The sequence below is a fragment of the Otolemur garnettii genome, unplaced genomic scaffold, assembly GCF_000181295.1.
Source record: "Otolemur garnettii isolate 467f Iridium unplaced genomic scaffold, OtoGar3 scaffold00046, whole genome shotgun sequence".
Taxonomy (NCBI): Eukaryota; Metazoa; Chordata; class Mammalia; order Primates; family Galagidae; genus Otolemur; species Otolemur garnettii.
In genome coordinates, this window is record NW_003852441.1 from 7,423,474 (window position 1) to 7,438,920 (window position 15,447).

A 15,447-nucleotide genomic window follows, 5' to 3' on the forward strand; every position below is an offset into this window, starting at 1 on the left:
ATAAAAGTTGAAGAGAGGCAAATTGCTCCAAGATCCTTGCATTTTTGCAACTAATAAATGTACTAATCTATAAAAGATAAAATGATACCTTTGGTAACCAATGCATGAATAGTGAAGAGATGTATAATATATTAAGATAAAAGAAAATAATAAAAATATACAGTGACTCCACTGGAGTATAACCAGTGAGATGGAAGAAAACAGAACAGGGAGGATGTATTAAAAATAAATAAAATAAGCACATTTAATCCCAAATATATTATTATGTAAAATAACAAAGGAATTAAACACTATAATTATATAAAATAATTGTCAGGCTGGATTTTATTTTTTTATTTTTTCTCACTTTATTAAGTAATAAACACATAGATCCATACATTAATGCACTTACTTATGGGGTACAATGTGCTGATTTTAAATACAATTTGGAATGCTTACATCAAACTAGTTAATATAGCCTTTACCTCAATTACTTAATTGTTGTGTCAAGACGTTTATACTCTATGCTCAATAGATTTGACATGTACCCTTGCAATATAAAAACCCAACTGTATGCTGCCTGTAAGAGATATATCTTAAACATAAGGATATGGAAAAGCTGAGCCTAAAGAAATGAAAACAATCTGTCGGGAAGATATTGACTAAGCAAATTTGGAATATTCATACTTCTATCATAAAGGGTGGACTCCAAAGCAAAAGCCATTTTTAAAGATAAACAAGTGTGTTTAATAAATAAGAAAAAGATTAGTCCACTTGGAAAATACAATTCTAAATTTGTATGTACTTACTAACATAGATTCAAAATATATAAAGCAAACATGACAGGAATCAAAAGAGAATTAGACATGCCCACAACCATAGTGGGATATTTTAACATATCTTTCTCAGAAAATGACAGAATAAGCAGACAAAAAGCTCAATCCATACATAGAAATTTTAGATAAAATGATACTGAGCTTGTTCTCATTGAAATATTGATAAAACTACATTCAACTCAATACTTGCAGAATGTATTTTTTTAGGTGTGCATTGATTATATCAGGGGTTCTCAGACTTTTTAAACAGGGGGCCAGGTCACTGTCCCTCAGACTGTTGGAGGGTCGGACTGTAGGCCCTGGGACAAGTTGGCTGCTAAGCAGGACAGGCAGCGGCAGCAAAAACACCCGCTGGGCTGCATAAATGTCCTAGGCGGGCTGTATGTGGCCGACGGGCCGTACTTTGAGGACGCCTGGATTATATCTTCATCCATAAAGCAAATCTCAACAAGTTTCAAAGGAATAAAATCATACAGATTATATTTTCTGGTGACAGTGAAATTAAGCTAGGCTTTAATAAAAGAAAGATCATTTCATGGGTAAATTCTTCCAGTGTTTAAGGAAGGCACATAACAATGTTTACAAAACCTTGTAGAAAACAGAAAAAGAGGGAATCCTTCCCAAAATTTTTTTTTTTTTTTTTTTTTTTTTTTTTTAGACAGGGTCTCACTCTATAACTGGGGCTAGAATGCAGTGGTATCATGATAGCTCACTGCACTATCAAACTCCTAGACTCAAGCAATCTTCCTGCCTCAGCCTGTTGAGTAGCTATAGGCTAATTAAAAAAAAAAAATTGTAGAGATGAGGTCTTGCTATGTAACTCAGTTGGTCCTGAATTTATGGCCTCAAGCAATCCTTCTATCTTGGCCTCCCAAAGCAATAAGATTATAGGTTGAGCCACTATGCCTGACCAACTTCCCGAAATATTTTATGAATATTTCATAAAATATTCATAACCTTATAAAACTAGAGAAATGAACATTTATAAGACAATATTATGAACATAGATGTAAAAATTACATCTTAAAAGTTAGGAAAATATAATTAAATAAATTATAAATTAAAATAAATTATAAATTAGCAAAATTAGGAAAATATAAAAAGGATCACATGTAATCACCAAGTTGAGTTGACTCCAGGTATGCAAAGTTGATCTAACATTTAAAAATAATCAATATAATGTATCACATTACCAGAATAAAGGAGAAAAAATGATATAATTACTTCAACAGTGGTAGAAAAATCATTTATGTTTCAACACTTATACATGATCAAAACTCTAAGTAAACCATAGAGAAAAACTTTCTTAATCAGTCTCCGCAGGTGTCCTCAAACTATGGCTCGTGGGCCAAATGCAGCCCGCCTAGGACATTTATCCGGCTCGCCAGGTGTTTTAGCCGCTGCTGTCTGTCCTGCTTAACAGCCGACTCGTCCCAGAGCCCATAGTCCAGCCCTCCAACGGTCTGAGGGACAGTGAACTGGCCCCCTGTTTAAAAAGTCTGAGGACCCCTGGTCAAAAGGTACCCCCCAAAAATACCTGTAGGAAGCATCTTATTTAATGACAAACTATTAAAAGCCTTTCCCTCTAAATTTAGGAATGTGACAAGAAGTCTGTCCGCAAAGGTTGTCATCAGTATTAAGTTTCAGCTTGTTTAGGTGACAAGGCGGGAGCTAAGGCTGGGTTGCTTCTGGTACAAGGTACTTCTCCCTTCACTTCTGCTACTGATGAGTAGTGTGAATTTAATTAAACCATTTCAACATCTGATCATTTGGAAAATGCATATAGTAACAGCCCTGGTCCATAAAGTTGTAGCAAGATTTAAGACCAGTCCAAACGTGTTCTCCTGCTTGCCTGTGCAGTGGGGGTCAGAGGCTCTGCCTTTAGGAGAAGCCTTCCTGGTGCATAGCTCTTAGGCCTCTGAACCAGGAGTCCTGGCTGGAGCTAGCTGGCCCTATATCTCAGGGTCTAGATTAGTGATTTTCAACCGCAGCACCCCTGTATGCTGTGAGAGGATCTTAGGTGCACCTCGAAAAGTTTTAAAGATCATTAATTAAATTATTTTTGAAAGAAGTTCAAAGCATAGTAAAGATATTCTTTTTTTCACTTTTTTTCCCAATCAACATAATTTAAGTGTGCTGCAGAAATTTAACTATAAGTTCAAGTGTACCATGAGATAAAAAAGGTTGAAAAATACTGGCCTAGATATTTGCTGTGGTCTGAGCCTCCCCAGAGTCCTATCTGCAGAGTCCTACTTGCCCTGGGCAATTAATTCAAACTACCTGTGTTCCACCTCAGAGGTGCTGTTCTTTCCTGATCACTTCACCTCGACACCTCCTTATGGGTGTGGTTACTGCTTGGTGTAACGGGCATCCTTCTCTAAATGCTCACAACTCAGTGCTATCTTGGGGTGGACTTTTTCTGAAAAAGGGGCTTTTGCAGATTCTTGGAGGCTGTAGGGTTTTTTTTTTTTTTTTGCTAAACAGTGTTTATTGTATTTTATTAAATCACAGCTGTGTACATTAATACAGTCATGGGAAAAATTTTTTTCTTTCTTTTTTTTTCCAGTCTCCATAGAAACCATCAAAAATTGCCAGTGTGGACCATATTATAGGTTGTAATAATGAAGTATTAGGAAAAGTTTCCAATTAGCAACAATTGTGCCTTAGATAAACCTCATTAGCTACACTACTCCCACTGTGCACAGCTGGTGGTTGGTTTTTACTTTTTGGAGACAGAGTCTCACTTTGTTGCTAGGGCATCTGGGCATGAGGTCAGTTGCATGATCATGATCATAGCTCACAGCAACCTCCAACTCCTGGGCTCAAGTGATCCTTCTGCTTCAGCCTACCGAGTAGCTGAGACTATAGGTGTGCATCACCATGTCTAGCTATTTTTTTTTTTTTTTTTTTGTAAAGATGGGGTCTCTGTGTGTTTCTCAGGGCTGGTCTTAAACTCCTGACCTCAAGCAATGCTCCTGCCTTGGCTTTCCAAAATGTGAGGATTACAGGTGTCAGCCACTATGCCCCAGCAGTCTCTGGAGGTTTTGACAGAGATGAGTGAAGTAATGTGCAGAGAGAGGCCATCATTATTTCAATTAACAGTTGGAAGGATCTGAAATGCCTTTGTCTTAGAAATAAACCTGAAATTTTTAGGACTGAGGTCATCCTGGGGACTGGCTGGTGGAGGGCATCTTAGGAATAGACAACATGACTTCTCAAGGAATTAGAGCTACCTTGCATGGTTTGAGAGATATTCTTTTGCATCTCAATAACAATAGGTGTCCCTCCAAGGGCTCCAAATGTGTTTTTTCTTTTCTTTCTTTTGGGCCATTTTCTTTCCTAGGCATACTGGAATTATTATCTCCAGAATGCAGAACCTTCTTCAGCCCAAAGAACCAATTCAGAAATGCATCCTGCTTATGAAAATGTAATCTTCAAATGAAACTGTATTTTGTTGAGGTCCTTCCTCATGGAAGCCACGGTGCTCTGTGATCAATCTGTTTATTTTCACAACTCCATACACACTGTGCCTTTGCCTTTGTTTCAAGTTTTGCATTAACTATGTATGCTATCAAGCCTGGGAGCACCTGGATCATGACTAACCCTTCAAGGTGAGGGGGTCTCAGAGCAGATGAACTTACCTGGAAAATGTTGGCAAAATCTCTGAGGTTGAAGATGTAGTGGAATTTGATTGCTGTGGGTAGGAATGTGGTGGCAATTTTCTGGTGGAAGGCGAGGGCCAGGCTGATCAGTGAGGGGACGGATTTCTGCAGGGATGTTGGGAAGCTTCCGAGCTTCAGATGGTGAGTTAGGATGGTGCTGTAGATGGAGGACAGGGCGTCTGCCCCCGGGAAGGACAGCACAAACACGCTGAAGTGACGCTGTGTGGGAAGACAGAGGTTGGGGGAGGCATGAGATAGATAACCTTTAGCACAGAGCAGATGGTACCTCTTCTGCATTTGGATAAAATAATAAATGGCCATTGGCTCTACATTTTGGTCACATTTCTCATTCTACACTCAAATTTATGTTGAACCTGAAACAATAGGGGCATAACAGGCTTTGGACCTTTGATCAAAGAAGAGAACATGGGGGAACAGGGAGAGCCACATCCAAATCCAAATTAGATGCTGAGTATCCTTATGGCTTTGGGAAGGTCATTTAATCTCTCTCAAGTTCCCTCATCTGATGAATGAGGGAATTGGTTCAGATGAACTCCACAACCTCTTCCACCTTGAACCCTGTGTCTTGGAGTTTCTATTTCTCCTAGAAACGCAACATTAGAATTCTGATTTACCATTTTGAGGGGCTATTGCAGGGAAAGGCCAATTATTACCCATAACCTGAGCCATCAGCCCTGGTAAGGTAGTATTCGGACCCAAGTACCCAGGTTCCTCCCATACCTGAAGCCGGGGGTTGATGGTGAAGCTGCCGGCAGTGGGGTTCATGCAGGAAACATACTGTACATTCACGATCTCCTTCGGAGACAGCTTGTTCCGATCATACCTGGAGCAGCCAGAAACTCTGGGTGAGAAGTGTGTGAGTGCTTTGTCAAGGTGAGGTAGGATGTGCTCTATTGGTCAAGTGTTTCAGTAATAAGAAAAAAAAGTCTAGATCCACTGGTTGAGATTTTAGAGGAGATGAGAATCCAGGGCAAATTTCCTCTCTATGGAAATAGCACAGGAAGAAGGGACACAAGGACTGACTGAAAGGTAAGAGGAAAAATCAGGAGTGCGTGGTACCCTAGGAAGTAAAGGAAGCCAGTATTTCCAAAATGAGAGGAGGGTCACCCACATCAAGGGCTGCAGAGAGAATATGAAAGGCAGCGGCCCCAAAGGGTCCCTTGGATTCTGCAATAATAATGCAGTTAGTAGGTTAGGAGGAATGAGTGGACTAGAAATCAAGTCACAGTGGATTGGGGAGTGAGTGGGAGATGCAGGACTAGGGACAGAATACAGAGGTTTGGTTCTCTAGGGGGAGTGCCACAGAAAAGGAATTAGAAAATGATTTTTTAACCTAAGAGAATAAATTTATGCAAATCTAAATGATAGGAAGGAGACAATGGGGAGATGGCTGATGAAGTCAGGAGGAGAGAGTGGAATCAGGATGCTGCAGGATGACTGAGGCTTAGGTGAGACGTAACAGGGCAGAGAAGGTACACGTGGGGCTGCAAGTAGGATGTGGGAGCAGTGAACAGAGGTGCGTCTGTGTGCTCTGACATAGACTCAGGCGGAGGTGGTGTGGGAAGCCTGAGGAGAGAGGAGATGGGATGGACAGACATTTCTGAGGATGAACGTGTGAGGGACTAAGGCAATCTGGCAAGAGTTTCCAGGAGTTTCTATTTCCCAGTTAACATTTGTGATCATGACTCTAAAATAAAACTAGTTAGCTTTCCTTGATTTTTTTTCACATGTGAATTTCTGCTGCTCAAATACCACCAGTGTGAAGATTATGGGTGGCTGTGTGTTTCAGGTGTCCAATAAAGACTTCAGGAAGGAAAAGAACATAAGCCAAATTACCCTGATAGTTATAATTCCTCTCCCTGAATTCTCTCCTTCCACTTTTTCTCAGTGGCAGATTCAGGTGAACCAATGTCCTGAATCAATGACTGACTTTGCTATTTTTTTCCTGACAAGTTCAGACCTTCTGTCATTACAAGCTATGCTGTTGCATGAGAGACTACCGGACCCTGTGAGATGCTCTAATGAGACCAGGGCGGCGAAGGTGTGCAGACACCTGTGCACCCTAAGGGGGGTTAATTAGGTGCCAGTATTGAATCACCTCTCAGTGCTATGGGACCATGGTGGGGCAGGGAGGGGAGTGGTTAATTCTGCTTTGGGGGCTTAGACAAGGCTTCTAGAGAAGGCAACTTTTGAGATGAGCTTCGAAGAAAAAGGTGGAATTTTTTCCTTAGATGAAAGCTCAGTACCCTCTGAAGATATTAATGCCCCTGTATGTAAGAGCTGCAGTCTCCAACCCTGGGGCCACAGACCTGTTCCAGTCCATGGCCTGTGAGGAACCAGGCTGCACAGTAGGAAGTGAGAAGCAGGCATCTGAATAAAGTTTCAGCCCTACTTACAGCTGCTCCCCATCACTCGCATCACCACCTGAGCTCCGCCTCCTGTCAGATCAGTGGCAGCATCAGATTATCACAGGAGCAGGAACCCTGCTGTACATGGCACATGTGAGGAATCGAGGTTGTGAGCTCCTTATGAGAATCTAATGCCTGGTGATCTGAGGTGGAGCTGAGGTGTGATGCTAACTCCTGGACTGTGTAGTTGCAGGTGAGTTATATAGATATATAACATACCATTATTCCATCACGTAATACAATGTAATAATAGAAATAAATTTATAATAAATTTAATGCACTTGAATCATCTTGAAACCACCCCACCCCACCCCTGCTCCATGAAACTGGTCCCTGGTGCCAGAAATGTTGGGGACTGCTATGAAAGACAGGCTGCAGGAACAGAGACCCACATGGTGGTCTGTGGCACCATGGGGTTTCTCATCTGACACCAGAGCTATGCTGGGTTTGTGGGTGCAGCAGGGCTTTGCCCCAGCCCAGGCCCCCTGTGTCAGTGCCCTCACCAGTGGCCGTAGTCCAGGTGCTGCCGGATGATGGTGTGTGGCTGCACCGTCCCATAGGCGTCCACCTCAGGCATGTTCATGTCATCGATGAAATAGATGAGCTTCTTGTTGCCTGGGGGGCCATAATTTCTGCCAGCCTTCTTTTCTAGTGGCTTCTCCAGGGAAGCTGAGGAGAGACCCAGTTAGTGAGGAAAGGAGGTTCAAACCTCACAGGTCAGTACAGGGCAACACAGAGGACAAGCTGTGGTGCTTCCTGAACACCTGTGTGCAAGCAATGATAGCAGGAGCAGCAGCTGTTACTAGATTCAGGTTACAGGGCCAGAAAGTGACGGTGAAATTACCAGGCAACGATGGGGACAGGACACCGTGGGCATTGAACAGCTCACTATATGTGCTGGACTAGGCTTTTACAAACATTAACTATCTCACCTAATCCTTACTTGAGATTAGTACATGTGTGTTACCATCCCATTTTACAGATGAGGGAACCGAGGCTCAGAAGAACTGAGCAATTTCCCTAAGCCAGGATGCAAACCAGAGCAGCTAGCCCCCAAAGGCCGTGCTCCTTCTGTTCTTCTGTGGTGCCAGCTTTCTTTGTTTATGGACCAGAATATAAAGAGTACCCTAGCCCAACTGGATCCTGAGTAGACCTGCCCTCTCTACCTAAGACAGCAAAGGCACCTAAAGGCTGTGGTTCCCACCCCAGGGCTAGATTGAGGCCCCTTCTGCTCTGAGGCTATTCACGAGGAATCAATGGCTATTTGGCCAACAGTGCTCTAGTGAGTTCATCTCGTAGGGTGTTCCTTGATGGCGAGTTGACAAAACAGCTTCAGAGAATTTCCCCGATGCTTCCAGTGTCATGAACGGCTCCCTCTCTTGCCTTGAGTTTTACTGGCCCCCTACCAGGGCATACATGCACCTTTCTGGAGACTCTCCTCTGGAATTGATTCTTCAATTTTCAAGCCGAAGGGAAGAAATCAAACAGCACTGTTCTCCAGCATGACAGGACTTGTTTAGAACAAACTTAAGTAATAGGGGGGGGATAAATGTACTCTCCCCCCCCAAGCAATTAGATATTTATGGATTGCAAAAACCAACACTTAACTATTACAGCTGGAAGCTCTAAGACCTATCTGATTTCTTCTCTTGAAAAACAAGTTTGTAAACAAGCAAAAAATGTCAGTAGACATGGGAAGGTGACAGATAGAAAGACAAGTTCCTTCAAGAAGCTTGAATATTCCAATTTTCTGGTTCTGAGTTAAATTAAGTGTTTCAAATATGAATTGAATTTAAATTTAATTAGCATCCAATTAACATACACTATCAACTAATTAATCACGCAACATCTTCTTCCCCTCTAAAGATATAACAACAACAATGTGTGAGATCTGTCAAAATAAAATATAATTAATGGGCTGCCAAGGACATGCTTTTGAGAACAGTCCTGCTAACAGGAAATTCTCTGCCCTTAGGAAGACTTGTTTCTCCTTCTCTCAAGGCAATGAATTCAAATCATAATTCAACCCCTGGAATTAAGCAGACCCTGTAATTTGGGTTGATTAAGCTCTTTATGTTTTTAGAGGATGGCTGAGGAGAAAACCATGTCTGATAATAAGAAGTAGCCTTGGAGTACACAGGATTATGTCAAATGGATGGTGAGTTCTCCAGAGAGAGAAAGGGCTTGCCAGGAATGACAGATACATTTTTGATCCCTCCTTGGCCAAGCTCGGCTGCATGTCACATATAAGATGTGGTGATAGTGACTTTTTCTGTTTCCAGGCAGAACTGGGGGGAGGGGAAGTGGCTTGAATTCTGGGAAAAGTTTGATGTTGAAGACCTGACTAAATGAGACTTGAGAAGAGATGTGACCTTTTCATCATGTTTCTGAGCTTTGATTTGTCGTCAACACATCTAGAGACTCAAGTCTCTGCCAGGTCCAAGTTCATTTTATATTCGTATTGAATTTCTCCTTGAGAACCCAGATGGAACAGCTTGGGGTTCAAGCCCTGGAACCATGCCAGCCACCCACCAGGGGCTGTGTTTTTATTCATGTCATTCCCTGGGCACCATTTTATGGTCATTTTATACTTGAAGAGCAATTTAATTTTCAAAGTGGTTTCCCATGTGTCATTTCATTTTGCTGTGCCCGCTGCTGCCCTCCTGTCTGTAGGAGGGTAACTACTCGTCCTTCCCAATGGTCTCCCCGCTTTCCCCCTGAACTTCCTTCACTATATTCTCAAAGCCACAGACAGCGGCACCTGTGTAAGTGTAAATCAGATCATGGCAGTCCCTGCTTTCGGCCCTCCAGTGGCATCCCCTAGCACTGGGAGCAAAAGCCAGGCTAGTGACTTCTGCTAAACTTGACTCTCTGTTCAGCTCTCTCCTGTCCTCTCTTCATGCTCTGTGTTTTGCTGCCCCAGGACTTTTGCTTTGGCTGTCTTCTGTGTCCAGCATCCTCATCTTCCAAATGCCAGCACAGTTTTCTCCCTCACTCCATCACTCTTTCATTTACTAGGGTGCCATTTTTTTCTGAAAGGGCTTCCCTGGTACACAAATTAAGATGAACCCCCCCCCCTTTATCCTCTGCTCTGCTCCATTTCTTTTCTTTCTTTCTTTCTTTCTTTTTTTTTTTGAGACAGAGCCTCAAGCTGTCCCCCTGGGTAAAGTGTCGTGGCATCACAGCTCACAGAAACCTCCAACTCCTGGGCTCAAGTGAGTCTCCTGCCTCAGCCTCCCAAGTAGCTGGGACCACAGGTGCCTGCTACAACGCCTGGCTGTTTTTTGGTTGCAGTCATCATTGTTGTTTGGTGGGCTGGATTCGAACCTGCCACCTTAGGTGTATGTGGCTAGTGCCTTAGACACTTGAGCCACAGGCGCTGAGCCTCTGCTCCATTTCTCTTCATAGCACTTATCACCACCTAATATTTTACATCTTCCACTTACGTATCTTGTTTATTTCCCCACCCACCCCTCCATACTAAACTCTGAGAGGGCAAGGATTTTTTGGTTTGTTTTCTTAATTGTCATAACCCCAAGAACCAGGACATTATTCAGCACGTAGTATGGTGCTCAAAAATAATCTATTAAATTAAGGAAGAAAGGAATGTATTTTATTATTAACCCCATGAGATAGGTAAACAAGTTTTTTTTTGTTTGTTTGTTTTTGTTTTGTTTTAGAGACAGAATCTCAAGCTGTTGCCCTGGGTAGAGTGCCCTGGTGTCCTAACTCATAGCAACCTCTAACTCTTGGGCTCAAGCCATCCTCTTGCCTCAGTTTTTCTATTTTCAGTAGAGATGGGAGTCTGGATTTTGCTCAGGCTGGTCTTGAACCAGTGAGCTCAAGCTATCTACCCACCTCAGCCGCACAGTGTGCTAGGATTATAGGCATGAGCCACTGAGACTACAACAGGGGCAACACCTTCCTGGGATTGGAATCCAGGTCTTTAGACAGTAATTTCTTTTTTTTTTTTTTTTTTGAGAAGAGCCTCAAGCTGTCCCCCTGGGCAGAGTGCCGTGGCATTACAGCTCACAGCAACCTCCAACTCCTGGGCTCAAGCGAGTCTCCTGCCTCCGCCTCCCAAGTAGCTGGGACCACAGGCGCCCGCCACAACGCCCGGCTATTTTTTGGTTGCAGCCGTCATTGTTGTTTGGCGGGTCCAGGCTGGGGATTCGAACCCGCCACCTTAGGTGTACGTGGCTGGCGCCTTAGCCGGTTGAGCTATAGGTGCCGAGCCTAGACAGTAATTTCAATGCTCTGCCATCTCACCTGGTGAGAGTCCCTCACATCCCACCCCTGTCTAGGCTGTCCAGGACCATTCTAGTCCCAGTGATTCAGAACCTAATGCAGTCTTTGTACATTAGAGCTGCTCATTCTTTTGTCCATGGGGTGTGACTAAGGAGCCGGCTCTGTAGTGAGCATTTGATGTGCACTGTACCTTGACCTCTCACATAGCCCTGTGATACATTATCATTACCACTTAAAAATATTTTCACAGATGAGAACACTGAGGCTCAGAGAAACTAAGGGATTGAATCCAAGGTCATACAGCTACTAAGTGGCAAAGGGCAGGATATTAACTCAGGTTGGCCCAGCTGTGGTGTCTCACACAACCACTACTGCAAACTTCTTCTTAAACATGATGACGTGCTTACTGCCCTTGAGAAAATCTCAGTTTCGTCAACTCTTTGCCTGCACCATATTTTTGAGAGAGCTCATTAATAATTAATCATGTCTTACTTAGCATGACATGATTTGTGTACCTCTTTGAGCTATTTTCCTTTTATATTATCTAATTTTCCTGTGTTAAGAATCTTTAGTTATCATGTAAGGGCTTTGCATTTATTCCTTAAAAAAATAACATACTTTTCATGATTATAAAAATAATACATATTCATTTTAGAAAGATCAAAAAGCATAGAAATTCATAATAATTAAGATGAAAATCATCCATAATTCTATCACATAGTGGTAAGCACTACTTTCAATATTTTGGTATATTTTGTTCCAGTCTATTTGTGTTGTTAGCCTTTTTCCTGTACAAAATCAGAATTATGGTGAACATACTGCTTATGTATTTTTTTATTTAATATATTGTAACATCTTTATATGATAATATCCTCCTAAGATATTTTTTAAATGTTTCATAATTGGGATATACCAAAACTTATGGAATAATTTCCCTACTGTCTGAAATACATGTTGTTTTCAATGTCATTATATTGCTCTTTGAACCTTTCACAGTCCCAAGCAGAATGATGATAAATCTTTGATGATTCAACTTTGATTTGTGTCAACCCTTTTTTGGAAGACATGAAGTGGCAGAAAGCTGTCTGTCTGTAACAATGAAAGCTCATGCTCCTGGGAGGCTGAGAATTTGATTAGAACTGTTGAGGGCCAGTTCAACCTTAAGCTTTGTAATAAACAGGTTACAGAGATCCATTTTACACAAAGTTTTGGACATCTGAGCTCTTATATAATTAGTGTAATTAAGCACTCAAAAATTTGTTGAGCTAATAACTCAAATCACAGTTGGATGGTAAGAGAACTCAGGCTTGTAATCAGTGAGAACTTTGTCTCTCTCCGTTTACACTGAAACCATAAGCCCAGCGATGCCTTAACAAAGTTCTTTGCTCTTCTTTTTCTGTTTCTAAACTATCCTATATGTAGGTCTCTGTGAATTCTTTTATTTTAAGAAATTATTCATATCTTCTCAAAGAATCAGAAGAGACCTAAAACAGGCCAATCAAAATAAAGGCTAGAAAGGGCTTGCAAAACAATATAGAATAGGAAGAAATTTAACTACATCAATAATCTGGGACGACTGTAACCAAATGACAATTTATCTCACATTTTTCTTTATGAACTTCTTGCTTGAAAGCTCAGAGCTAAATCTATGTTTAATTATAATAGGCATGGGATCCCAGGTTACTGGTACAAATCCACCTCATTTTCTTAAATGAATGCAGGCACTAAATTCTAGGAGTTGATATATCCTACAAAAGATATATCAGGTTACAAAACGGTCTGAGATTTTGCAGAAGATATAAAAATAACTTAAAATTATTTCTTATAGTATAGTAACCTTTAACAGAACCCAAGGGGAGCCATCAAATTGTAGATCAGCGAAGGGGTGAAGGCAATGCAGGTGGGTTCGTTGAGTTCAGAGAAGCACGTATATGGAGAATGGACACAAACCTCTGTCTCTCTCCCCCTGAGATGTCACTTTTTTTTTTTTGTCGCATCACAGCTCACAGCAACCTTAAGCTCTTAGGCTTAAGTGATTCTCTTGTCTCAGCCTCCCAAGTAGCTGGGACTACAGACACCCGCCACAATGCCCAGCTATTTTTTTGTTATTGTTGTTGTTGTTGTTTTAGCTGGCTTTGGCTGGGTTCTTACCTGCCAGCCCCCGTGCTTGTGGCTGGGGTCCTGACCACTGAGGTACTGGTGCCGAGCCTGAGATGTCATTGTTGTTAACCTGTAGTCTGTGCATGTGTTGAACCATAGCCAGTTGAAGGCTGAGATTTTCTATGACTCATTGAAGGGTGCACTATATTTAACATCAAAGATATCAGATGAATGGAAGCAAAGTTGGCATTCTGTTACGGAAATTAAGATGTACAACTTAGCCTTATCAAAGTAGAAGGCCATTTTAGCTTGATGAAATAAGGTGGTTTTACCATTAACTCATAGGTGACTCTGAGGGAAATCCTTAACATCTCCAAGCTTCCCTTGATCATCTTGTTAAAAAAAAAAATGAGGCTATCATCAGATCTGTGACAAACAACATTTCCAATCTCCTTCTCTTCAGTCACTGCTCAGCAGGAGTGGACACAGTTCTCAACAGTAAAACACATGCATAGGTCTATGCAGTTATTGCAGACCTATCATTTCCTAACATGGGCATGAACTCTCTGTTTTATTTGGAATGCAGATGTGATGACTGCAACAGCAGCCATTCTACCACCTTGAGGGAGCAATGGCAAATATTTTGGCATTGACAGTGTTGAGCCACTGAGTCAACATTAGCAACTGCCTCTCTTCAGATTTCATGTTGTGGGGGCGGGGGAGGGAACTCTGTTTTTTCCACTAATGTCTGATTTTTTTATTATTTACAGCCTAAAGTATTACTGAAATAGTGTCTTATAGGTTGGGCAGAATTGAATGGATTAAAGGGAATAAAACCCTTATGACTAGAATTGGCACCTTGTAAACACTAAAGAAAGTTTGTACTATCTACATGTGGTGGGCTATGTGAGTGCTTGAAGGACAGCCCTCATTTGTATTTCAAGGAGTTCTGAAGTTGTGTTTAGAAACATACTCAATGGAGACTCCAGAACTGGATATAATTAAAGAGAGGAGAGATGCAAGTATTATCAACCAGCTACCTCTTCTATAAAAGAACATTTGATTTTGAGAAAAATGGCATCTGATGGGGTAACAGGATGAGTGAGCTGCAAAATGCCCCCCTGGAGGCCTTCAGGAATTGACCTCCTGGGTGGGTGTTATTGCCTGTTTGAAAGCTGGAATATTTCTTCCCAAAAGGTTATTTTTATTTCAGCATAGTTTATGTTAAGATATTTATTCAAGTAAAAGAAGTTTGTTGGGTTTTGTTTGTTTGGCATTTGGGACTTAGAAATTATTGCACAATATAAAATCTTAAATTTGAGAAGGATTTGGTTAATATTATTGTAACATCGTGCATTTACCAAGCACTTGTTGTACACAAGGAATCACTTTGAGTGTTTTGCATGTTGTATCTTACTATTGAGGAATGATAAGAATGAACTACTGATATGCTTTGCTGAGATTTATCCACATTATGTGGATAAATCATGCTGAGTGAAAGAAGCTAGGCAAAAAAGAGAGTGTGTGTTGTATGATTCCATTATATAAAACTGTAGCACATACAGACTAATCCATAGGGATAGAAAATAGATCTGTGGATGCCTGAAACAGAGCAGGGAGGAAGGGTGGGAAGGGAAGGAATACAGAGGGACTTGAGGAAACTTTCAGAAGTGATGGATATGTTCTTTATTTCAGTTTTATGATGGTTTCACAGGCATGAAATATTTCCAACTTTACCAAATTGTAAACCTTAAATATATGAAGTTCATTGCATGTTAATTATAACTAAATATATTTTTTCTTAAAAAAAGAAAAAAATGTGAACAGAACTCATGCTGTCTTTCAGTAAGTAAAAAGATGAATGACTGGTGATTTAGTCACACAATGGAATTCTATGCAGGAGAGAAAATGAATGAAAAACATCTGCATGTATTAAACAAGGATTAAAAAGTAAGTTGTCAGAAGGTACTGGGACACATAGTTAAAAATTACATACACATATCATTATATGTTTTATGGGTAGGTAACATGTACACTTGAAATAGGACACAGGAACTTCAGTTCTCCAGTTAACAGGGGCAGGAAGGAGGAAGGGACAGGGGCTGCTGTGTGAGCTGTGCTTACAGTGCTGGGACCCACAGCAAAATGACAGAACTGCACCATCTGTTAAATCTGGATAGTGCGACAGGGGCA

At 41.3% G+C, this 15,447-nt stretch overlaps 1 protein-coding gene and 1 non-coding gene across 2 annotated transcripts in view; both read right to left on the minus strand.

Moving 5' to 3' along the window:
- DNAH9 (dynein axonemal heavy chain 9) overlaps positions 1 to 15,447 on the minus strand; it is a 373,298-nt gene that overhangs the window by 176,269 nt on the left and 181,582 nt on the right. Inside the window, exons 39-41 of the mRNA XM_003791085.1 lie at positions 7,410 to 7,575; positions 5,219 to 5,321; positions 4,457 to 4,696 (exon numbers count right to left, since the gene is read on the minus strand). Of these exons, the coding sequence (XP_003791133.1) occupies positions 4,457 to 4,696; positions 5,219 to 5,321; positions 7,410 to 7,575 (509 nt within the window). The remainder of the gene's footprint in view (positions 1 to 4,456; positions 4,697 to 5,218; positions 5,322 to 7,409; positions 7,576 to 15,447) is intronic.
- LOC111725688 lies at positions 3,382 to 3,522 on the minus strand. Its single transcript, XR_002773700.1, has one exon. It is a non-coding gene; the product is annotated as a U4 spliceosomal RNA (small nuclear RNA).